The sequence below is a fragment of the Anas platyrhynchos genome, chromosome 18 (genome assembly GCF_047663525.1).
Source record: "Anas platyrhynchos isolate ZD024472 breed Pekin duck chromosome 18, IASCAAS_PekinDuck_T2T, whole genome shotgun sequence".
NCBI lineage: Eukaryota > Metazoa > Chordata > Aves > Anseriformes > Anatidae > Anas > Anas platyrhynchos.
In genome coordinates this window covers 7,820,199-7,845,561 of record NC_092604.1, presented here as the reverse complement: position 1 = coordinate 7,845,561, position 25,363 = coordinate 7,820,199, and the positions used below count along the sequence as shown (strand labels likewise).

Genomic DNA, 25,363 nt, shown 5'->3' with positions numbered 1-25,363 from the left:
GAGCCAGCCCTGCCGTTCCCATCCGGGGGTGCCCCGCAGTCCAGCAGCTCCCCAGCCACCAGCCCTACTCCAGAGGATGCTGCAGGGGCACTGGGACATGTGGGGACCCAGTGCCCCGAGGGATGGCACCAGGAGGTTCCCGTTAGGGGCTGCCTTCAGGAGCACCACGCTCAGCACCCCGAGGCAGGCTCTGCGGCACCAGGGTGTCCTGGTGAGCAGCTCCGGGCTCCCAGGACCCTCCCCGAGCCTACAGGCTTCAAGAGGAACACCCAGCTGTGGGGACAGGGGGATGCACACACAGCTCCGCCGGGCAAGTGGGAGCCCAGCACCGAAAAGCCCATCGGGAGATAATGCGAAGGGCAGCAAGCGACCTCTGCCGAGGAGGGAACGGATCAGCAGCACGCTGGCAAGGTATTTAACCCCGAGCAGATCCTGGGAACAAAAGGCGCACATATTGAGCCACCAGAAGAGACCACAGCGCAGATTTCCGTGGCACCTCGCATGGCGTGAGCCTGGGGCACAGAGATGCGAGGGCAGATCCAGCCCTGCTGCGGGCACGCACCCCCACTGGGCGCCCCTTTCCTCGCCCCGGCCTCAGTGGGGTCTGACGTGCCCTGGGGCTCGAGCAAGGTCCCCCTGTCCCCATCTGCAGTGAGACTGCGGATAACTTGGCCACCATGCCCCCAAGGTAGCGTGAAGGGACCTCGCCTTGTGCCAAGCGTCTCCCCAGCACCCGGCCCTGCCCCTCGCTGCCTCGTAGCAGCTGCTCCTGGTGCCCCAAAGCAGTCCTCATCCCCCTGTCCTCCCCTGTTGACTTTTCCATTTGGGACACAGCCACGCTCACACCCTCCCAGGCAGGCACTGGGCTCCAGAGAGCACCCAGTGTTCAATAGGTGCAGCTGGGGGATGGTGCAGTCACCAGCATTTCCAGACACACCACAGCCACGTCCGGCCAGAAAAAGCCCCAAAGCCCTGATGCTCAGTCCTTGTGAGCGTACAAACATGCACCAACTTCCCGAGGAGAGCTGCTTGCAGGCTGTGGGAGCGGTTCGGACCCCACCACATAACTTTACACACACAGACACACGCATGCAGGGCAGGCGTGTGCTGAGCCTACAAAGGAAACTGCACATTCATCCCCGTCCAGCTCCGGCACCGCACTAACGGGGTGGCTGCGGGGAGCGGGGTGACCTCGGGGTGCAGGCAGGGAAATGGGGGGTGCCCCCAAATCCCCCTGCCCTGTTTCCGTCCTTTCCCCCCATCTCACAGCCCGTCCCGGTCTGGCAGAAGAGCAGGGATCCTGTACACAACTTTTTCAAACTGCCAGGCAGAAGAATCCCAGTCCTTCCAAGGGAGTGTCGGTAAATCATCATTACATCCGACAACGCAACCAGAGGGCTTAACCCTTTGCTAGTCCCCAGCAAAATAACAACAACAACAAATTTAACAATGAAAATCCTCAAAGCTGGCCCCGGCTGCGCGAGAAAGAGGACAGGCAGGGTGGGGACCCTCATTTTTCATGTCCCTGTAGGTACAGAGATGGGAAGATAGCTTTGTGCGTGCGGACACGAAGCACACCAACATGCCACCACGCACCCGCCTGCCTCCCTGGACGTGCCTCCCAGCCCTCCCCATGGCTCTCCCACTTTTCGGAGGACTGCGGTGGCGATCTCCAGGTACTCGTGCCCCCGTCCCGCGCTGCAGGGCCAAGGAGCAGCGTTCCCAGCCTGCTCCCCAGTGGGGCTGGGAACCTCCCGGTGCCTGCCCAGGGTGGAGGTGCCTTGGGGCACCCCGGGGAGGTGGAATCGCTCGCTGCTGCATCTCGATGCGGGTGCAGCACCCGCACTGGGGTGGCCCACCCCCAGGACCAGTTCCCATACTGGGAGCTCCTTTTCCCCAGGGCTGGGAAGCTGGGGTTCCTCTTGCCGTCCCCAGCACCCTGACCCCCAGCTCCGCTCCTCACCGAGGCGCTCCCAGCCCCGACCCCACACCCCAGCCCCATTCCCACCCTCCCGCTCCAGCGTGGCCTCCCCGCTTCCCAGCCCATTCTCCTCTGCAGCCCAGGAGTTTTCACATCGTCCCCTGGCAGCAGGAATGTCTTCCCCCACCCCATCCCCAGCCGCCCCGAGCACAGCGGAGCGGAGCGGGGCTCCCTCCTGGGCACGCTCTCCCCGCCCGCACCCCTCGGGCTCCCCCAGCCCCCCAAAACCCCCATTTCCCCCCGGGATGCCCTTCCCCAGCGCCGGGAGAAGTCGGACTTTGTACTCACCCCCTGCCTGCTGCTGTAGCTCTGAGTCTGGAGACCGGCTCTGATTCCGGCTCCATCACGTTTAGTGCATTGTCTCTTTCGGGCAATTTTTGCGGCAATCCATCAGAAAAAGGGGAACAGGCCGGTTTGTGGGTACATCCTTCCCAGGAGCTCAGCTCTCTGCCTCTCTAAGGGGCTCAGCTGTGTCAAAGACACCCCCTGGCCCGGACGGCTCACTCCTTCCTCCTTCTCTTCTGGGTCCTTTTGCTTACACAGATCTTTTAATCCCATTTAACTCCCTCTCGGCAGACTGCAATTACCTTGGGAGAAAGGAGAGAGAACAGAAAGTACACGCTAGGAAGCCAGGCTGGCCCATGGTCGCTGGATTTCTTGCCTCTCTTTTTTTTTTTTTCCTCCTTATTAATAGTACAATTGCTGTGATCCCTGGTTTCCAAAATCCTTGATTGAAAGTGTATTTTTTCTTAGCTGTTACGTTTTGTTTTTTTTTTGGTTTGGTTGGTGGTTGTAATTATTATTTTTATTTGCAGTGCAGATGTGCCTCCCACCCCCCCAAAGATCTCTCCTCTGGACTTAGAGAGAAGAGGAAAAGGCAGATTTTCAGAAATGAAAATTATTTAAGGATGTCCCTGCTGCCTCTCTCTGCTGCCCTCCTCTGTAGTACTGAAGCACTTGCAAAAAATAATACAAAGTAAATAAATAAAAAATTGAAACTTAGGCTAGAAGAGCTGCAGGGGAGTAACCCAAGACCCCTTCCAGGCTGTGCAGAGCAGGAGAGGGCGACTCCGTGGAGGAAGGCCCAGCTCTGGGGGAGGCTGCTGATGGAGATGGCTGCTTGGCCATGCTCACCTGCCCGGCCACGAACCCTCTGCCCAAAGCAGCTCCGGCCCAGCACACCGGGACAGAGATGGACCCACGGTATGAGGTACCTGACGTGGCTTCTCCCCGTGGGTGTGGAGCTTGGAGAAGGCTGAGAGCCCATGGAGGGGGCTCAGACATGCAGGAGCCCCCCGCTGCCCTCCTCGCCCTGTCCTGATCCCATGGGGAGGAAGCAAAGGGACCCGGGTGGGGGCATCCCCAGACCCCCTCTCCTCCCACTGCCAGGTGATGGAGGCTGGAGCCTGAGGGGCTGGGAGGGGGGATGGAGTTTCCTTACGTGAAGCCCAGCAGAGGAAAGCAGATCCCAAGCCCACCCAGGCGGCTGTGCCACGAGAGGGGACTTTGTGCTGGACTCTTCCAGCAAAACCCCACCAAGCCAGGATCCATCCCCCCCCCCCCAAGCCCCATCCACCATGCGCAGCCAAGGTGACAGGCAGGTCCCTCTTGTCCATGTTGTCCACGCCAGGACACGGTAAAGCCCTCAGCTCTGGGGGTCCCCTCGTGCAGCCGAGCCCCCGGGTGCCCCCCAGCCCTGCCCCTCGCACAGCGTCGCTGCCTTGGGCACTTACTTGGTGAGGCGGGAGGCTGTGCAACGTCTCCTTGCAGCCCCACCTTCATTGGCATTCATTTGTCCCAGCAGCTTACAACAACGTCTACTTCTTAAAAAATAATACTACCTATAAAAAAAAAAAAAAAAAAAGCAAAAGGAGCAAACACAAAAGAAAAAAAAAAAAAAAAACAAAACACAAGCACCCAAACCCTTTCCTGCCTCCTTCCCCTTCAGTCCCAAGGTGTCTGGAGCCAAGGGGGTGCCTGCCAGGCTCAGGGCCCCTGGCCGAGCCAAGGCTCCCTGGCAGGGCCGGGTCCCCCCAGATTCAGCAGGTAACCCGAATTCTCCCCAAATTTCAGCAGGTAATCCTTCCCCGGGGCGCACGCAGGCAGGGGCCCCGCGGGTCCAGGAGGGAAGGTGGGCTGCGAGCGGGAGGGACACGGATGGGAGAGAGGTGGAAATTATAAGGCTGCCCTTGTCCTTTTAAATAGCTGCAGCCAGGGGACTCCGCTGGCTGGCTGGGGTGCCCCAGGTATCCGATTTCAGCAAACAGCAGCTAATGAGAGGAGATCCAGCCTCCGAGGGGCAGGTTCAGCGCTGCCCTGCGGGCAGGGGGGCACTGGGGCACCCCTGCAGCAAGGGATGTGAAGGGGGGGGGGGGAGGCTGGAGGCTGCCCGGCAGAGCTGGGGGCAAGGAGGGCAGGTTGGGGTGCTTGGGCTGCCAGGGTTAAGCTGCAAAGGTTGGATCCTGCAGGTGCTGAGCCAGCCCCGGGGTTTGCTCTGCATGGGTAGGGGGCTGCACGCCCCCTGAGATGGGGGAAAGGAGCAGGCAGAACCACAGCACCTGGCTGTGGGCCCTAACCTTGATACACCCCCTCAAAAAAAACCTCCAGCTGCAAGCAGGATGAACACTGTCCCACCGAGTCCCTGAATGTGAAGGTTTTGCTGGGAGCAGAAAATTCAAGGAGCTGCTGGCCTGACTCAGCACTGCAGGTTTTACTTGAAAAGGTGACCTCAGTGTGGCCAAAAGTTAAGGTTTCCACCAGAGCTAAGACCTCCTGTGACGTCTCCTGTTACCAGGCATGCTGAGCACTTTTCTTTAATACAGACATTTGGCTGAGTCGTGGTTGCTTGCAGGGACTGTGGTTTTGCATCTCCCAGTTTCTATAGGCAGGAGATTTTATTCATACCTTTGCTCTGAAACATCTGCATTTTTCTTTCTCGCTTGCTATTATCGAGGAAGCTTTAAGCAATAACAATAAAGCACAAAGGAATTTGAAATAAGCAGTGTTATGACTGGGATAAATAAGTAACAGCCTCGCAGTCCACTTTCCGCAGGGACACTTTCCCAGAAGCGTGCAGCCACGTTACGTGCCCAAACACTTGCTGGGAGCTCCTGTGCATGGGCAGACCTGTCGCAGTGCTCTCAAGTCCCGGGAGCTTGGACAACCCACCCAGACCAGCTCTGAGGACTGGGACATAAGGGACAAAAGGTAGTCACACAGCGTGTCAGAAACCACATAAAACTCTATTTTCTCAGCTATTTTTTCCCCAGCTGTTTTTCCATGTTTCTCAGTCATGCATTCCTTGCTGAGAAACATATTCTAGCCAAGCCTAGAGTGTTTTACAATTAAAGCTTTAGCTATTATACATGTATATGAATATAACTTTGCAAAGAAACGCATGGAAATTCCTGTGCTGTTGACTGCGCCTTGTAGCCTACTGTTCTTCTCTAATTTCTAACTTTTCCAAAACCAGCAAGTATTCAGCAACCGTCCTTCCCCTCAAAGAAAACCGTACTATCCCAGAGAACAACAAGGGTCCAGCTTCCCAGAGCAAGGGGACAGAAATGAAAGCAAAAAGGCATGCTGCAGCTTTTTGGGAAGATGCACGCAGATGCAGCAGGGACAGGTAAGCGGTAAGCAAAAGGACTGGCAGAGCTTCAGGACCGTAGCGCTGCAGAGACCACAACGAAACACACTTGGAGCCCCAACCTGCAAATATTTATGTACGTACTTAACTTTGCTCATATGAATGGTTTCAAACCAAACACATGCATAAAAGCTTTGCTAGCATGCAGACATAAATGTAGCCCAGCAGTAGGAAAAAGGGAATTAGTTTAAAACAAAAGGAAACCCAACATTGCTGAAGCCAAGAGTAGTGCCAAGTGAATTCAGGTTCAAAAATTAGACCTCATTCTTCAAAAAGAGAAAAGCCACAACATATGATCTGAATAGAAATATATTTAGCAGATTTATTTTTCTTTCCTTCCACATTTAAATAGAAGCCATTTTAAAATACTAAATAAACTCAAGTAAATCAGCACAGCAGTGAAATGTGAAAAAAAATACAAAAAAGGCAAGAAAAAAGGGAAAAAGGGAATTGACCGCCCTAGTTTAATTAGCCAAAATAAGAAGAGTACAGGGGAGGAGGAAATGCCACCACACACCACACAACACTGGAAACATGGAGTTAATGGAGTTAAGCTGAGGCAGGGGAAGTTTAGGCTGGACATCAGGAAGGGGTTCTTCACAGAGAGAGTGGTTGCACACTGGAACAGGCTCCCCAGGGAAGTGGTCACTGCACCGAGCCTGACTGAATTTAAGAAGAGATTGGACTGTGCACTTAGTCACATGGTCTGAACTTGGGTAGACCTGTGCGCTGTCAAGAGTTGGACTTGATGATCCTTAAGGGTCCCTTCCAACTCAGGATATTCTATGATTCTATGATTCTATGAACAGAACACTTGCTTTTGACAAAACACACCTCTCAAAAAAAAAAAAAAAAAAAAAAAAAGCAGCATGTCATTACTGCTTGAACAAATACAGCCTTTAAAATATTCATCCGTGTTTAGCCAGTTTCCAAAAGAACCCGCACCCACCTCTCCTCTGGGTCCGTAGTTTGGTTGAGCATCAAGGCCCTCATTAATACCGCCCCGTCCCTTCGCTCCTCTCGGAAAACCAGGCGTGAAGGCACCTAGGGGCTGTGGCGAGGTGGCATCACGCAGCTCCCAGCACCGGCTCCGAGGACCGGAGGAAACCCAGGCACTAACCTGTGCCTGTCCTCCTGCTCAGCCTGCAAGGCGACAGCACTGAATTACAGCTCGGTCGTTCTTACCTTCGCCCAAGTTGGGAGAGTGTCCCGCATCCCTCGCTGCCCCCAGTAGTCACCAGGAATTACAGGGATGTGTCCGGATATATTTAGATAAATGCCCTATTCAGATTGAGGGCTGTGGCATGACCGGGCAGAAGGCACGGGCGGTGTGAAACCCCAAGCACAGGAAAAGCCTGTGGGAGGGATCAAACAAACAGGCGAAGGCGAGATGGGATAAAGAGCCTTTCACTGCCCTCTGGGCTGAGGATCTGCTCCATCTAACCTTGGTGCATGGTGAAGGACTGCTGGAGCCATAGGGAAAGGGGAACCCACCCTGCGGCAAGTGACGCTGCCATGAAGGAATGACGGCCCTGTGGTGACGGGATGCAGCCATGCTGCGTGGCCCAGGAACACACACTGCCCACAGCAGAGTTCCAGAGGAAGGATGGATCCACTCCTTCAAACCCAGCAGGAACAAAAGATTAACCCCCCACAGAACCGGGACTCAGCCCCAGCCCACACAACAGCATGGGGTGCACCTGGCTGTCCTAGGCCGGGGTTGACCTGGCAGCCATATCGCATGCCAGCAGCCTGGGCACTGAGAAGCCCCCAGAGAGCTGGGGACACAGGGCCCTGCTTTCAGGGCCGTACTAGGCCACTGGCACCAAAGTGAGCACCCACAGCCCCTCCTGCTGCCTTTGGGACCAGCCCAGCCCCTCTGCTGCAGGGAAGTGATGTCCAACTCAGGACCTCCTAATCCCAACACAACTTTTCCATTCAGATCCCATATTTAACATGACCATACTGCCATTGCTCATGCTTGTGAGCTCTGTTTGGGCAAATTGGCACTAGTCCAAGCCCTGAACTCAAGTCTTTCCTACCCTAAGGGACCCGGGCATGAGCAGAAACTGCTGGTGAGCTTCAGGTGGCTGACAAGAAGGCTCTCCATGCATGGCACAATCAAGGACTCCACGAAAGCAAAAGCTGGCCCAGCTGGGGTACAGCCAATTCACCTGTTGGTTTTCTCTGTCTGGCTTCAGCTACCTCTGTAAGAACATGAGGCTTCAGCTGAGGAGAGAACACGTAGCAGTTCTGTTCTGATTTTAGGGACTGCTGTCTGACATCTACTTTGAGATGCAAAAACTGCTGTGGGTTATGTTTCTTGTTCACTATGGAGAATATCACTTCTACAGGAGATGTACAGAAAACTCAGAAGTCAAATATCCAACCAAGTTAGTACCCAGTGCAATTTCCCCCCTCTCAGCAGCTTGACAAACCCCATCCCACCCCGTGCCACAGGCTAGCGGTGACATGTTTGAACTTCTGCAGCCGTTTGATGTAAAATGTTTTAAATTCTTTTCGGGAACACTAAAGGCTTTTGTCTCTTGACCGGTGCTGCGGGGATGCCATGTCTGGCAAAGACTGATCTTTCTGTGCTTTCTGGCTATGCCATATCACATTGGGCTGCCCAGCTGGCTGAGAGGTAGGAATTGCTGTTAATCATTAAACTGAGCCTTTTTCCATCAGAATGAAAGGAAACACAATGCAGCGATACAAGTCCAAGCCCACCCTTCCTAAGGAAATGCTGACTGCTGATTACAATCCTGCCATACGCTTCTATTTAGACATTCAGGGAACTGCAGTGTTACAGATGGCTGCGAAGCTGATAGTTCAACTGATGTTACAAGCATGTGGTGTCAAACTGACAGGTAAGCCACAACAGGCTTTGCATTGCATGCTTCCAGGATAAGACAGTACAGCTCCTAGTCCCTGACTGCCTTCATTTGAGGTACCAGGCAAAGGCTGCCTGGTTTTGGTAATATCCCATTCCCTTGTTTGTCCTAAGCAGATTCCTAAATTTTGTTTAGGGATTATTCAGTCACTGGTGCTGCTGGAAAATACAAGTTCTGAGCAGCGTCCCTACATCTAAGCACCAGACCAGGCTGTTCCAACGGTTTTGGCACTGCATGGTGATCCAGTGCTACATTTTGAGCTGCATAGCAGATAACCAAGGCCAATTTCCCCCTCTCTCCATAGAAAAAAAAAAAAACCAAAAACCAAAACAACCACAAACCCAGTCCACCATCAAAATCAACACTGGGCTGCTGCCCGTGGAGCAGTAATTCTTCCACCGTCTGGAGGTTTGCTAGTTAAATGCAGTAATGCACCAGCAAGCACAAATGCTTTTCCCACCGGCATGCCAAACGACCCCGATGGGTTGGTGGAGGTGGACACGTGCTGAACTGGGCCAGGTCAGGTAACAGGATCTTTCTCTAAAGAAACAGCACATCTTTTCTTCATGAAACAGAACCACCCTGAGAGCGCCGTCTCCTGCAGCAGGGATGGATGGTACCCCAGTGCTTACCAGTGCCTGCTGATCTAAATCATTTCCCTCAGGTTAAGGACAACTACCACCATGGTTGCTGCTACAACAGCATTTTACTGTGGCAGGGAGCACAACCTGGTGTTTAAAACTTAAGTCAAAATTCTGCAAGTCAGACATGCACACTGCTTCTGAATTTTGGGCTGCACTGGCCACTTCTAGCATGCTGTCAGCTTTCTGGACATCCCAGGAGCAGTGACTTGGGTGCGGATCACTGCTTGTGCAAGCACGTACAGTGCAGAACTGATTTAGGCACGAGCAGCCTGACCTGTTCTGAATGCAGCAGACCAATACTAGTGGCTGCAGGCAACAAATGTTGGAAGGTGTTGACCACTGAGATGTGCGACGTCTGGTCTGAGAGGTGCCGCTGGCTCTGTGCAGTCGGGTGCCTGCACGCGGGGATGCGGAGCTTGGCCAAGTGCAGCGGGAAGGCAGAAAGCAGTGCTGGACCCTCGCCTCCGCCAGGCAGCAGGATGCAATGCAAACGTCTGGTTCTGTGCACGACAGACAGACTGAAACAAAGCCTGAGTCAGATTCTGAGCAGTTTCAATGGGAAGGGGAAAGGAAGAAGAGCCTAGAAAAAGCCAAAGCAACTTTTTGTTATGACACAATGTTTAAGGCAAAACTATTTAAAACAAAATGAAAACAAATGTTCTCCTTTTTTTTTTTTTTTTTCCTTCAAGTAAAACATGATGCATTTTTAGTGTCTGATTTGATGTTGAAAGTGGAAAACTGTCAGCTCCAGCTGCTGTAGGAAGGACAACGCCTGTGCCCTGGTGCTGGGCAGGGCTGCGGGAGCAGCTCACTGTAAAAGGGAAATCATACCTGCCTTGTGGCAGAAGAAACTGAAGTGGAAATAAGTACATGGCAAAACGAAGGAACTGCGAGACTGGACAGAGCTGAGCATCTCCTGGACTCCACCCTGCTCTGGGCTCACTAATGGCACCAGAAACAGTTTTTATTTTTTTAAGCAGGATGAGACAGCTCCTCACACGTACACATGTATGTTAAACAAAAACTTGTACTAAATTCTGAGGTGTCAGCACCCAAACAACTTGATTTGTGTAGTCTAAGAGTAACTCCCAGGTACAACTGAACCAGAACAGGGAATCTCTTTGCTTAACCAAGCTAAAACGTGCTGCTGTGACACCGCTTCCAGCGACTGCAGGCAGCTACTGCTGCAACCAGCTTCTCATGGCTGTGCTTCGCTACTTCCAATGCGAGGCGATGTGGCTGCCTGGTGAGGAAGAGGAGTCGCCTCCTTTCTCAACAGCTGCTTGGCCTGGAGCTGTGGTCGGGCTCTCCCCTGCCTGGAGGGGGCCGTGGCTGAGGGATGACAGCTAACCCAGATCTCAGCAGAGCTCGGGGTTGGTTTTCACTATCCCACTGACCTGCAGGGTGACCTGAAGCAACTTAAGCCATTGCTTTTGTGCTGTTACGTTCTCATCTCCCAAGTGAAGCTTGTGATATAGATCGTTGTATGTGTAAAGAGGTTTAAGACCTTCAGACACGAAGCGCTGCCAGCAAACTGTTATTACTTTACTGTGCAGTTGGCAGCAACCTCTCCTGCAAGAAAAAGTGTAAATCTATTTCCCAACCAGCTTTTACATTCACCACAACCTGCAGTCGTCCAGATGTATGGTTCGTTAGAGATCATTTAGTTTTATCTGGCTGAAAAGTCCCATGTAAAAAAAAACGCTGCTGATTAAACACCCAATTCAAATACATCTCCTGGAGTACAGCAGACAATTCCTAGCACTTTATCTGCACCGTCTGAAACGCAATCTGTGCCACTTAGAGCAGAACAATGCTCGATTTCTTCATACTCCTCTTGAATTGTTAACACATAAAGCAGAAACACAGCCCATTTTCACCGAGAAGTTCTCTTCTGACATACTCGGTATGTTAACCGAGGGCATACAAATCTGCTTCAAAGCTAATAGGCTCTTTTTCTTCCAGCAAACACACTTCTTCACATCTACACACTCTTGCTCTCTCTCTCCACTTCAATAGCAATAGCATTTGGTAAAGCTCTCCAAACTGGAGCCACTGCAGAAAGACTGTATTTACTTATGTTTGGGTAAGAACTAATAAGAGACTCGGTTGTGTCTCGGCTCCTCCAATTCCAAAAGGAAAAAAAAAAAATCAAGTCAATATTTATACACCCACTGGTGAATTAAATCCCCTCCTCCCTGGAGGAGAGGAAAATAAAATGAAATGATTGAAACAGGTTTCATGGAAGAGAATTTTTGTTTGTTTGTTTGCTTGCTTGCTTTCAGAGCTTGGGGGATTTATTTATTTTCCTTGTAACTTAAGTGCAGTCGTACTGCGTGGTGTGCATCAGGTCAGCTTCGCAGTGGGATCTTCCATTCAGAACCACAAGCTCAGGAGCCTTTGCATTGCTCCCCAAGGTATCTGATGGACACAGGCTTGGGTACATCAGGGGCTGGCCCGTCCCCATCAGCTCAGCCCTGATGGAGGATGAACTTGCCGAATGACAAATGGTTCGTGTTGCAGCGGGTTAGATACAGTATAAACAACTCAATCAGCATTGCTTGAGCTCTCCCAGCATGGAGATCCTGTCCAAAGCCTGTCAGGGCCAACAGAAAGCCTCGCACCGACTTCTCTAGCTGTCACAACAAGCCCTGCTTTCACCAGGACTTCTCACCAGCGTAGCCCCACAGCTAACTCTGGTCTTTCCAGTGCAGCTCCTTGGACCAGTAAAGCCCTACCAGCAAGAGAGAGGCTTTTTGCCTCCATGACAAACTGCTTTGCTGACCTTCTATCTCCACCCACATTAAGGCTGTGGGACTTGTCTGTTCCATATGATTCATAAATCCTCTTATTAAAGGGATAATCAGAGCATCAGGTACTCTGATCCCATCAGTGTGGCTACTGAAGGCAGTTTCTCTCTGCCAAAGACAAATCCCCTGAACCACGCACCTGGATGAAATCCCACGCGGCTCTGCAGTGCTCAGATTTTCGGTGTGAGCTACCCCACGGCAGCCAAGCAGAGCACTGTGTGTGCAGCACGACTGGCATCTCTGTACCGTGACTAAGATGGAACAAGAAGCCTTTATTTTAGATATGTTTTTCCTATTAAAAGTATCTATCCTCCAATCCTATTTTATTATTGTTTCAAAAGAGGAATTCTGATTCCTTCTGCACAGGATACCTAAGGCTTTTACAGGACAGAGTCTCACTGGGATGCATTTCATGAGCTGCTAGAGAACCTTCCTGGAGCAGCTGTTCTAGAGCAGGCAGTGTATTCACCTTCCCATGTGGCTTAGGAGGATTTAAATCACCAAACTTGTTCTTAATCAAATATAAGTTGACAGAGTGCCATGACTGCAACTGGACATCCTCCATTCACCATGTGGAACCAGGAGCACATCTGTGTATATTTGCAAACAGAAATAAATACACAAATACCGCAAACACTCATTAACATCCTCTCCACGCCTTGAGAAGAAAATAAAAGTCACAGAGGAGTGAATGTTAGCAAAGTAACTTTGACTTTCCATTACAAAGCACAGCAAAGCACACAGTAAGTTCCAATTCACTGCACTGTCTCGGTCCAAATGGGGCAACTTCTGCCACTTTCTATTGGCAAAAGGGCAGAGATTCGCACCAGCAGCTTCAAACGAAATCCAGCATTTCCACTGCGCAATTACAGCAACAGAACTTCAAAGAATTTCAGTGAGTTCAGCTGAAATTTATGTTTGCATAGCAGCACAGCAAATTCGGCCCTTATATATTTTAGAAACATAGCCAAGGGAGTAGGTCCTCCTTTGCTCTATGCAGTAGCATCACGATAGAGGGGCCGTTGTGCAGACCCAGTCGAGGCATTTTTAAGCCTGTTCCCCATCGGCCAATTCCCCAAAGTCTCTGGGACTGAAGAAGTCTTGTGACTGACAAGGGTTACATCAGGGTCAAGTTTTACACTCCAAAAACCAAGGGAGAATCACTGTTTACTCTCCAGTTTCTCAGAAAACACTCAAATCCCTCTTCGTATGGAACATCTCATTTGCATGTCATCAGCAAACTTTTCCACTGGCAAGCTTGCCATGCTTCAACATTTTCTTCATCCACAAACAAAATGTATGCTTTATCAGTGTCATCTTGCTTCACAGGCAGTTTCAACACCTGCCTTTCTTCTCTTACGCTGTTCCTCTCAGGGATTTCTTTATTATGAGTTCACATTAAACTATTTCTTGTTTAGATTTTAAAGGACAAGTTTTAATCTCAGTGTATCTTGAGATGCTCCTCTCCAAACAGCTCTGACTGTGGCTCCTTTCCCACCAAATCCCACATTTAGCTTTCAAGCCAGACCAAAATTCACTGCAAGACTTGCATTAATCAGCAGAATGGAATAAGAGGGACTAGTGAGTGTTTTGCATCTCCAGTGTCCCTTGTAGGCAACAATGCTTTGTTAAAGCTCCTATGGGGCTGTGCCCCAGGTGGAAAGCCCCGCTGCCAAGCGGCTGGCGTGTCCTTGGGCACTGACCGATGGACGTGGGCAGTGTGGTCTCACCTTTGCCTTGCTCAGAGCAACAGGCACAACACACCCAAGCAAACGCACGATGAACAGGTCATCGGTCCTAAAACCTCTTTGATGTGCCTAGCATGGCTTTCATCATAGCATCCTAAAAGCACTTTGCAATTATTTTGAGCCCGAACTCATCACCACCCACACGCGTTTCCCTCGTTCACTCAATGTACAGAAAGCCCCAGGTACTTAAGGGTATGACTTAAGGGGAAGAACCCAGGGCTCCTGCTCCATCCACCATGCCCTAAGGCCACGGAGTTTCCCCGTAACACCACTGTGCCCAGTAAGCACTGCGAAACACACGTGGGTCCTACGTGCATGGTCAGCAAGGAGACCTCGTGGAGAGGACACACAGCTTCTCTGTACTCTTCACCCCTTCATCGTGAGATTCCCCCCCCCACCAACATGCCACTATTAAACACCAGGAACAAACTGGTTTCTGTATAAAACTTTCCCCAAAGTATTTAGAAGAGGGCAAGAAATGCCAAGCTTTCTATTTTCCTCCTTCTTTAAAGGAGAAATAACGTCAAATTAAAATATTTGTAAATAGCTCTGATCAGCATTTTATTTTCTAGCCCTGATTTTTTAATATATATATATTTTTTAGTCCAACAAAGACCACCCTCTCCCCCTAGCAATGCTAGGAGGGGACTATGCTGAAAATTATAGTTTCCAAAGTTTGCGAGGGAACCACAAAAACTTAATTATAGTTATTGACATACCAAACACCCACTGCAAGCTTCATCTTCCCTTGGCCAGAAATAACCACACAAAGCGAAGGTAGCAAACTGACATCAACCAGCCTCAACTCGGGACAGCTAATTAACGCACCGGGCACGAAGATGAGCCTCGCTCGTGGGCTGCCACAGCCCAGAGGAGCACGGAGTGGGGCAGCTGCTGCTCTCATCCCACCGGCAGCAATGACCTGGTCTGTGTGGGCTGGGTTTTGCCCCCCCAGAGTAAGGTTGCACAAGGTAACCGGTCCCTATGCCTTCCTCCCAGTACTGCTTTGAAGGAGCTGTGCTGTGCGATCAGCACCCATGTTCTGCACCACCACTGCTCAGCGCAGCCCCGCTGCCCCCAGGTGTGTGCAAGCTCCCCATCTCTCCGGATAGCAGGGACTGGTTTGGGAGGGAGGAAAGCAGGAAAGCTTCTCAGGCAGAGGTGTGACACCCCTGGGAGTTAGCAGATGTCTGGGCTGCTCTGCCCCAGCCCTGTTTGCTCGCCGGCTGTGCTGGCACATCCTGAAGGAACCGCGCTTGTGGGCAGCTCGCTGCCCTCTGGGCAGACTCCACGCCGCCAACAGCTGCAGTCACATCAAAGCCCGTATGTCTAAGGCAATGCTAAAAGGGTTAGAGAAGGTGAAGCATGAAGGGTGTTCCCTGGGAACCCGAGGAGGCTGCTGAGCACCAGTGGCTCTGGAGGGATCCTGTGCTGTGAGCATCGCCACGTGGCACCGGCCGAGCACACTGCTAATGGGGCCGTCCCATCCTGCCCTACAGCTGCTGGTGGTTGGTGGCCTGTCCTGTGCATTGCTCTAGCAGGGCCCCACAAACCATGAACGTGGCCTTGTGGCATCCTCGAAAAGGCAGGGAGGAGCACGATTAAACAGGGAGATGAGGTACAGGCAGCCCAACAGCTTGGGCATTGTCACAAAGTGATACTGAGCTGGGGAGATAAAACACAGGGCTACCAGAAATGACCCATTCGTAAAACATTCTCATTGTTTTTCATTTCGTCAGCATGGGAAGTCCCCATCTTTGTCCCTCCTAGACCAGGAGATGTTCTTGTGGGGCTAGGGGAAGCTGTGCCACCTGGGCTGTGTTTACCCTAAGGCCCCACTAGCCCATCACTGTCTACTGCGGTCACGTAGCCGTGTTTGTGCAGTGCTTCCTGGTGCCCTTTCCAAACAATAACAGGCTGGACCACAAAACCCTCATTTAGGCTGGAGCGAGGATATTCATGCACAAAACCACAGCCCAACCTTTAGGACCTGTAGGAGTAAACATTTGACAGAGGGAACGTGTTTCACACCCGCACCATTCCCTGTGGCTGCTGAACACCACGTACAGGCAGGCAAAGGACGGGCTCCACTGCAGGCTAGGACTGCACGGTGCTCGAGAGATGTGGCTACAGGGAAAGCAAGGTCAGGTAGGCTCCATAATTTTCCCCCATCAAGGCACAGTGCCTCGTGCATCACACAGCATAGCTGGTACCTGCCCAGCTTCAGCACCATCCCGCTCCTGCGGTGCTCAGTGATGAGCTGTGATAGGAGCTGCTCCCCAGCCAACACAGCGGGAGACAAAAAGCTTTTGTAGGAGGGGAGAGGTTGGAACTAACCCTTTTTTTTTTTGCAGTGAACTTGAAGGCCTTTGCCTCCAGGAAATTGGCCACTTAACAGCAGGCCCAGTGCACGTCCCCGCTGACACGCTGTGATTTGTGAGGGGTACATCCACAACTTGAGACCGTGAGAGGCTGCAGTGAGACCTCTGAAGGAAGCAGACTGCCAGTGCTGGGCAAAAGAGGAGCCTTCCCAGGAGAAACATGGCACCAGCCCCTGGATACATGGCCAAAGCAATGCTTGGTGCTCCCATTTTCAAGGGCGATAGAAAAAACATCCTTAAATCCAGAGCAGAGAAAGAAAATGGAATAAAACCTAATCTGAATGGGCTGGTTATTGAAAACAGAAGTATTACACTGATTTGTTTCTCATCTCCTATGCACCAGCTTCAGTCCACTGAATAGCTACAGAATTCACTGGCACTATTCCTAATTTTACAATGATTTGGGAGAAAAGGGGACAAAGGCAAGCAAACAATGCTAATTGCCTTCAGTGTTTTGTTTATCTGGTTTTTGTTCAGCTAAACAAAGAGGACGTTCAGGTCCAAGCTGACTGTGGAGCTCACAGAACGCTTTTGCCCCTCTGATCTGTTTAAAACCAGTTTGCAGTTTTGGCATCTGGCATCTTCGGCAGCTACCACCGGCGTGTACTTGCTTATCTCCATCCGATCGCTGCAGAAACTCTGGTGACTGTAGCTACTATTACTGCCGATTAATCAACCTTGCAAAATCCCTCCAAAAAAGCAGGAAGTCCTCCAAAAGCCAATCCCCTGGTTATAAAAAGAACAAAGCCAGGACTAGATTAATCACTGGATGTTATTTCCAATGCAAAGAGTCCAAGCAGGAAAAGTCCCGATGTTAATAACAAAGCTATGCGTTCTCACCCATCCATACCAACGAGCTTTTGTTCTTCGAGACAGTGAAGAACATGCTGAACAGAAATGTAAATAACACAGCACGCTCTGCAGGGAGAGTACACTGCTGGAAAGAAGCAGTGGGATTTAGGCTATGTGGATGAACCACAAGCACCAGTTTTGCTGGGTTCAGCTGCCTTCCCCGCATCAGCCAGCATCCAGAGCTTGTGGCGGAGCCTGAGCGAGGCAGCAGGACCTGTGGGCATCGTGCAGGGAACAGACAGACCTCCAACAGCCATCCAGAAGAGAAAGGCACATCCTAACAGCGGTACCTGTCCTAAAGTGCCCAAACCTGCAGAAAAGCTGCAGGCAGCACTTTGGGAAGCAGCCCGCATGGGATGCTGATGCAGGGCGCTGCAGCTGGATCTTTTTGTCTCCCCAGACAGGCAGCAGAGGCTGCACGGCAGGGCTTAAGGGTCAGCAACACTGCTACAGCCTCAGAAGCGTGCAATGACAGAGGTTTCCTAAGGCCCTGGGACTATGAGTACCCTTTTCTCATTCAAAAAAAGAACAAACCAAATGGTAGTCATCTGTATTTCTGAAAAATCAGCCTTGGATTCAGTGACTGTGTTGGAGTTTTACTGCACTTTCCCAACCCTTGCCGTGCCCGCTGGCTTGAACACATTTCTCAAAGAAGATCTTAAAATAACGTTCCGAGTTACAAAGGTTGGAGGTTTGGGGATAATTCTTGAAGTCAGGTTCCTGACTGCTTTCATCTTCCTTGAGCACAATGGGCTGCCCTGTGGTACTGAGCGGAGGTGGATTTGGATGAGCCTCCCAGTGTCCAGTACAGACAAGAAAAAGGGAGCCTAACCTGCTCAGGGCTTGCAGCTCAGCAACCACAGCTCTTACAGTGCCTGCTCTACAAGAATTTACCATTAATCCTTCCAGCTCAACTGTAATAAAAAGGCTCACCTTTAAAATTTATATTACTGGTTTCTATCTGCACGCTCCTTTTCCAGAAAGGATCCACAATGAGCAAAGGAAGGTAGGAAATAAGGAGAAACCAATGCAGATATCTCTGGGAGGGACCCTTTGAAAATCAGGCAAATTTTAAGATTTCTCTTTTGATCATCCTTTACCCTTGTTGGGTCTGGGAGGGAGCACAGAGGAAGCAGCTCACTGAATCCGAGGGAAATTCAAAGGAATCTCAGCTGAAACTCCTGAGATTAGCATGTCACGATCCTGTTCCAAAAAGAGTTTATGCTTTGTTTGACTGAAATGTGAGCAAGATAGGCTTTAAATAAAACAAGTGGGGAGAATATATTCGTGTCCAGCCCCAGTTTGCTCAAGGAAAACGAAAAGGAAAAATTGGGTGTGGAGGGTTGGATACCTAAAACACCATTTTGCTTTTGGATGAAAGCCAGGAGGGGGAAATGAAGCAACAGCTCACCCTAACATCACGTTGGTGGCAGACCTGCATTTTGAGGAAGGGATTTTGGGTCTTTCATTATTTGTATGGCTCTTTAAAAATCAGCTTTCGTTAATGTAATGGAAGTAAAGCTCTTAATCTCACTTTGTAAACACAGAGGGAAGTTACACATTAAAGCCAAAGATTTTGAAAGTGACTGGTTCAAGGTGCTTCCACAGTCGTAACCCTCCTTGTGACCCCAGAACAAAAGCCTTTGTTTCAACAGCTCAATTTTCCAACAGCGCTCCACGTTTGCACCCCCAAGAACCTAGACATTTTCCTATGCATAGGAAAGGGTTTCCTACATCCCAAAATACCCATTAGAAAACCTCACATTTTCCCCATGTTCTCCTATTCATCAGCTACTTTTTTCCTTCTGGTTGTAAAGCGTGGATTGACAAATACCGAGCATCATTCTCACAGTCTTATACCCCGTTTCCTCCACCGGGAGATTCCTCATTTTCAGTGTCACCTACACACAACCGGCAGGAGAGCTCGGTGTCCTAATGCCACAAAGTGACCTGGCTCTTTCCAGTGGTTATCCAAAAGAAAAAGAAGTGCTGAGCTAAGACCAACTTTTCCAAGGTTTCTATTGCCCAGGTGCTGCTCTCTCCCCTCCTTGTGAGCTGCTCACCCCCAGAACCTCTGCTTTGACTGCGGAGGTGTGAAGACAACGGCAGCCCTGATAAATGCCTTGGCTGGCTTCGAAGGATCACTGCTCCCTCAGGGCTTTGTGCCCTCCTTTTGGCCATGGGAGGGACGTCAAAGCACGCTCTGAAGCACCCACCCACCAGCCCAAACCAGACCTGGGCTTTTGCCTCGGAGCATGAGCTGACCTTCCCGTCTTGCAGGCGGTTTGCATTTCAGCCTGACACAGCCCAGGTGTTTCCTCAAGAGGAGGCCAGGCGGCTGCAGAACGCACACGTTTCTTCCTGGTTAGCGCATCCCCGAACAAGCGCTGACAAGGATCTGCTGGAGTTCGGAGATCACACCGGATGGCGAGAGGGATTCATAATGGATTTGGAGGCTCAAAATAGAGCTTGCCCCTTCTTCCTGGACTTGTAGTATCTATGGTTGCTTTACACATGCCTCTTCCGCACTTCTGTGTCCTCATTAACCCTTTTCCTATTACATTCATCTTTCCCCCCACATCTTTTAAACTACAATAGATTTCTTTTTCTTTTTTTTTTTTTTTTACATTCTCTTGCATCACACACATCAAAGGTTACCAGCATACAGAAATGTGTGTGCATACAGCACAACACCGTACCAGAAGGCTGGTCATGTCCACCCTTCTCCTATTATTTGACACGTTACAGAAACCCCGGGCACCCACTGGGGCCCTCGCTGGGTTCAGGCTGAATAAGAGCAAAGAAAACGTTCCCAGTGCTGAAAGCACCACAGCTGAAATTTTTAAAGATCTGGGGAAAGAGAGCCCCGAGGGGACTCTAGTCCCAGTCACACAAGCCATGAATTTTATATCCTACCTCACATCTCTTACAGACTACAGAGTATCATGTCACAGTGAGTGTTCCCTATTTCACCATAATTAAGGCTGTATGCAAGCAAGCCTGGTGGGCTTTACACACATCAGCGTGTTCTGAAGATAACGAGTTACCACAAATTTGCTAATTTGTTTTTGGAAGGTCCATCTGATTGAAGCTGATAGCTCTAGCTTTGATCTGCTCTCCCAGAGGAAACTTCATTCATGCTGGACAGAAGATGTAAAGAACAGCAACAACAACAAAATAAGGCACCAAAATACAAACCCAGAATTACAAAACGAAGCATGGAGTTCATCCACACTTCCTTACCTATTACACACCCTTCCTCCCTCTTCCAAATTAATCAGAGCTGCTGCTCACTCAGCAGAAATTAGACAGGTCTGCTTTAGAAGAGGGTAATTAGAAACCTCTGCTTTTGCTGGGGTTCTTGTGTGCCAGGTGAGAAGAGCAGTGAGCAGAGGGGTGCAGTTGTGGACTAAGGGAATCTCCAGGCACCCAGCTCCTACAGCGAGCAGATTTCTCACTGGGAAGCACCAGGATTTCTTCCCTGCATAACACTTTCTCCAGGCTCATTTACCTTATCATGATACACCCATCAGAAGTGTGAGTGTCAGTCTGTAGATGCGTGCCTTGGAGCAGGAGGCTCCCTGCACACAACCCCTTGCTGCAAGCCTCCGTCCCTGCCTCCTGCTCCGTGACCCCGGGGGATGCCCCAGAGCCTATCTGTTTGCTCAGGCTTTTCCTGATCAAAGTGGGAAAAGCTCTTTCCATTCTTGGAGCTGGGGAGGAAAGAACTACTAGCGCTGTCGGTGTTGCTTGCCAACGCCATTCATCTTGCAAATTTCTAAAGCTGCAGTTTTAAGGACACACAGGGATGCGTAATGTCGCTGGAACGACACGCTAATACAGATGTGGAGTCAGCGCAGTCCAGAGAGGAGAAAGGGGTGAAGGTGGGGGAAAGACAGCCAAGATCTCCATTCAACTTTCCATTTTAGAAACGCAGAAAACCACGTTTCTTATTGAAGGGCCCGGGGGAATAAAGATGTTCAGCGGTATTGAGAGTTAATCAGCAACTTAAAAATAAACAGAGAAACGAAGACAATAACAACTCAATCCTCGGAGAAGCACCAGCTTACTTGTGGGTATTTTAAAGTCCTTATGTAACTGTAAAAACTCTATAACCTTCTAGGTTGCTACATAAACACCATAAGCAGAAGATCACTAGAAAGCTTCACTTTTATTCAAGAATTCTAATTCCATCCCTGAATTGCAAAAATATGAAGCTGTCTTTAATTATAAAGGACTGTCTCTTGTTAGTGTAACAGTTGGTGCTGAATTTGTCATGAACTAAAAGGGATTCAGCATTGGCTGGAGGGGGAAAAAATGCCTAAAAGGATCATTTTAATGGTCCTACCTTATTATTTCATGGTTTTAGCAGACTTCAGTTACGCTTCCAGACAAAAGGAAGCGTCTTGGGATTTCTCCCCTTATTCCCAACAGAAAGGAACTGGAAATTTTCTCACCTTGCCAAAACCTGACTTCAGAGTCTCCTGCCTCTCCTCGCATCTGTGGCTGCCCCCACTCCCCCCACAAGGCAGCAGCCCCACAGCCCCAGCCAGCTGAGGGGCCAGAGGAAACCCGACAGGACACGAGGGCTCGCAGCTCTCCATGGATAATTAAAGCTTTAGCCATGGGTGCCCCCTTGTGACTTGGTGAGCAATTAAGCATGAACGATGGAGTCTTAAGATGGCACATTGCAGCCGACACGGGCTTACTGGAGACACCCATGTCTGCTGGTGCTTCATGGCGAGCAGAACCCAGGTGCCTGTTGCTGTATGGCGAGAGCTGGAGGAGCAGCTGTGTGCAGCAAGCCTCCAAACCCACCAGGGCCGTGCAGAAAAGGAGGCTGCTGCCTGCTGGAGGACCCTGCCATGGACAACATCATGATGCACGTCCCATAGCTTTAATATATATATATCTTAATATTTATTTCCCTCCACAAAGCACTTTTTCTCTCTCGTTCTCAAGATGAAAGAGGTTTCAGGAAGCTCTGGTGTGCTCTGCTGCCCCCAAGCTCAGGTGGGGGTTGGCACCAGCACCCGAGGCATCCTCCTGCTCTGGAGCATCTCTGCTCCCAGTGCCACACCACGGCACCTCCCCATGCCCACAGCCCATCAGAGGTTAGTTCATCCTTTCAGAGACAGCTACACCTGCAAGAAGCAACCCATGCATTTGTAGGAACAACCCTCTGCTCCCAAGGGTCCCCAAGAAGGGACCTTCTGCCACCAGACATCTCTTCCCCCAAGACCTACTACAAGCTCTCTTGTGGGCACACTTGCTGAATCTCCACATCCCTTCTTAAACTCTTCACTTCAGGTTCACCCGTTGGCACTCTTTCCAGAAGGAAAGCTGAGCATCCAGGTGCTGCACATGATTTACGTGACATGCCAGCATGAAAGCAAGCCTGAGCTGTGCCAACCATGAGCCCCTCATGGGACAACACAAAGTCCACACACGATGCTCATCTTCACAGCAGCATCATTCAAGGTCTCTGGCATTTTGGCACAACTAAAGATGATTTTTTTTCCTTTTCCACTACTTGGCAGCTTATTGCCTGGGGCTATTTGGCTCTGTTTTGATATTTCTGCTGCAGGAGGGCCAGTACTAGCACTCCTAATTTTCTCCACTTTCACAGCAGAGAAGGGCAAAGTCAAATTGTTCCTCTAAATCAAACGGCAGCTACTTCAGTACTGAGCCTCAATCAATACTTTAATGGGCTTAATTTTCTAGCTCTTGATCAAATGTCTTAGAACAGCACATCTTCAGATATTGCTGCTGGCCTTTGGAAATAAATGAACACGATAACCTTTGTGAGACTTTGTTCCCTACAATCCATAGCTGAATCCACACAACCTCAGTTCAGTGTCCCAGTAACCCAGCCTGGTACACAAGCACTGAGTAGAACCAAATGGAAATGGTTTCCTGACAATGTAAAATACATCATTTTAATCTGCTTATTTTTTGGGGAAGGCATGGCAGCTTCTTCATCTCAGAAAAATATGAATATTTTGCCTCTAACAGCCCTGCACAGCGTGCAAATTCAAAGTTGGACATTTGAAGTCCAAGCTGAATTTAGCTGTGACCAACTGCATGAGTCAAGTCATCTGGCTTTGGTACTTCAATGAAGGCAACTCTTTTTAGGGTGGCAGCTTGGGAAAATACACCAAAAATATAAAACCACCTTAAAAATCCATTGCTATTTAAATCCCTTGGTACAGACAAATCAGAGAAGCAGTGTTAGGCAGTTTTAGACTGCTTTTTTAATTCATTGAGTATGGACCAGACAGGCTACGCTTCGTGTCACTTCTAGAAATATTCAGATCGCTGTAAGAATAACCAACAAAGATTAACTCTATTCTATGTATAGTTCTCCGTCTCCCCTCACCAAAGTTACTCCACATGTACATGGTTTTAGCTTCTATAGGACTTGGCACAACCTCACCAGGTTCCATTGCTTTGATGCCAAAGGTGGAAGGGTCTTTCATTTGGTCTTGAAACAAGTTTCCCAATCAGCACTGCCATCATATTGGGTGTTTGCTCCCATGAGCATTTTTTCAAGCAAAACTGTCTTACTTGCATCAATTTAATACAAAGCCGAAAAACTGCATCCCCTTCAGAAAGGTGGAAATACCAATAATACCAGTAGGAAAGCTTTTTTTAGTGGTTTGCGCCAGGTCTACAGCACAGTCAGGCTGTTCTCACAGGCAATGCTGGCTCTGAAAGCAGCAGCACCCGGGGTATTACAAAACCCCACGTACTGGGGGTTGGACTAGGTGACCTTCATAGGTCCCTTCCAACCCAAACCATTCTGTGATTCTATGGTTTCACAGCATGCCAGGATTTTCTGATCACTTTCAAAGTTAATAAAAAACAATTTTTGAAATGGAGACAGTAACACTTTGATGTGCAAATACAGGAGAAAGCTTCTGGGTTTGCTTCAACTTTTCCTTACCCAGCTGAAAAGCACTTAGAATTGGGCAAAATTCACAAATACCTTTGGTTGACCTGAAGTGAATAACTTTTAGCATGTAAATTATTCATCCAAACCTCTTTGCCCAGTTCCAAAGTTACACATCTTCCAAAATTTTTTTTTTTTTTTTTTTTTTTTTTTTTTTTTTTTTTTTTTTTTTCAGTGCAGGTGGGCCTGCAGCTAAGAAGTGTCTGTGGTGGGGATATTTATTAGTTACATGCAAGGCTCTAGACCTACATTAGCCGAAGATCTTTTCCTTGTTGCTTTGGCTTCAGAATCAATTCCTATGGCAAAGGTTATGCCTGAAGCCCAGGTATTGCTGCTGGGCTGAAATATGTATATTTTTAAAATTTATTATTGTCTCTCTCTCTCCTGTTTGGTGGGGCATCAAACCACTCAACAACCCACACCACAGGGTCCTCTTCCATGAAGGGAGCAAACCTTGCTTTGACATTTGCTATTATTCTCCAGAGAAGCAGCATCAGGTCAGGAGACTATGGTATCAAGGGAGGGGGGGTTGAAGCAGGATTGTTCACACATTAACAGTTAAGTATTTTAAAGCACTTCTAGAGATGCACACCCACATGTTCTGTTCCTCATTAAAATTAATGAAAGGTTTGGATTTGAATCCCTGTGCTTCCTCGGAAACCTCAGTCATTATGGTTCAGAAGTTGTCTCTGTTGTACAAAACCTCCAAGGATGATTTACAAAGTTATACATGAGTTATTTATTTATTTCTAAACTCACAATAATTATTTAAAGCTAAATTGCATGCTTGAGAAAAAAAGAAAGGAAAGGCTTCAGGATACACTGATGGAACAGAGTCAATAAAAGGGACCGCAGCATTTTACAGGCTGAAGCATCAGCAACGCAAGGACATAAAAAGCAAAGAGAGCTAAAGCAGCTGGGCTGAGCACGGAAGCAGACAGACAGCAGGGACTCTTCAGATCTGAATGTTCAGATTTTGTTGTAACATTCACAAAGCCAAGAGAGAAACGAAAGAAGAGCAGCAGGAAGACAGCGGTGAGTCCCTCTTATACTCATGGACAGTAAGCGCAACTCCAAAATTTTCTGTTTTTCACATGCACAAACCCAACCCTCTCCCCCAAGTGCTCGTATTTTTGTAGTAATCTTTTCACTGCCTCATTTGCCAAAGGCTTCTCTGTTGCACCAAGCTTCTGTCTTCAGAGACACTGCACAGTGGAACATGAGTGAAACGAACATTAAGCAGAGTCAGGCTCCAAAGACTGCCATTACCTAATCCTGTGCCATTACACAAATGTATTTGTTAGGAATATTCCAGGGTTTCAGGAAAAGGCTTACAACAGCTCACAGTGTTCCTGCTGCCCACCACGAACACCGCCTTTATCCAGCGTGGAACCACACTTACACTTCTGCATGGAAAAGACTGGGAATGACAGCGAACCTCAGAAATGCTGAGGA

General features: G+C 49.5%; 1 protein-coding gene and 1 long non-coding RNA gene across 6 annotated transcripts in view; one reads left to right on the top strand and one right to left on the bottom strand.

Annotated features, from left to right (window-relative positions):
• The window catches only part of COL27A1 (collagen type XXVII alpha 1 chain), a 153,728-nt gene extending 146,893 nt beyond the window's left edge, over positions 1 to 6,835 (bottom strand). Inside the window, exons 1-2 of one of the 4 annotated variants that reach the window (XM_072025311.1) lie at positions 6,813 to 6,835; positions 2,270 to 2,568 (exon numbers count right to left, since the gene is read on the bottom strand). In XM_072025311.1, coding sequence (XP_071881412.1) covers positions 2,270 to 2,325 — 56 coding nt within the window. In that variant the 5' untranslated portion in view covers positions 2,326 to 2,568; positions 6,813 to 6,835. Of the gene's footprint in view, positions 1 to 2,269; positions 2,816 to 3,714; positions 3,846 to 6,576; positions 6,712 to 6,812 lie in introns of those variants that run through there. The other 3 variants (XM_038188066.2, XM_027470675.3, XM_027470677.3) reach the window with 3 other exon arrangements.
• Positions 1,369 to 11,401, top strand: LOC139999030 (uncharacterized). Of its 2 annotated transcripts, none has more exons than XR_011804012.1 (3): positions 1,369 to 1,676; positions 2,797 to 8,497; positions 9,855 to 11,401. It is a non-coding gene; the product is annotated as an uncharacterized lncRNA (long non-coding RNA). The 2 variants fall into 2 exon arrangements; XR_011804013.1 differs by having other exon boundaries at positions 1,371 to 1,676; positions 2,797 to 3,191; positions 5,454 to 11,401.
• Positions 11,402 to 25,363: the final 13,962 nt, after the last annotated feature.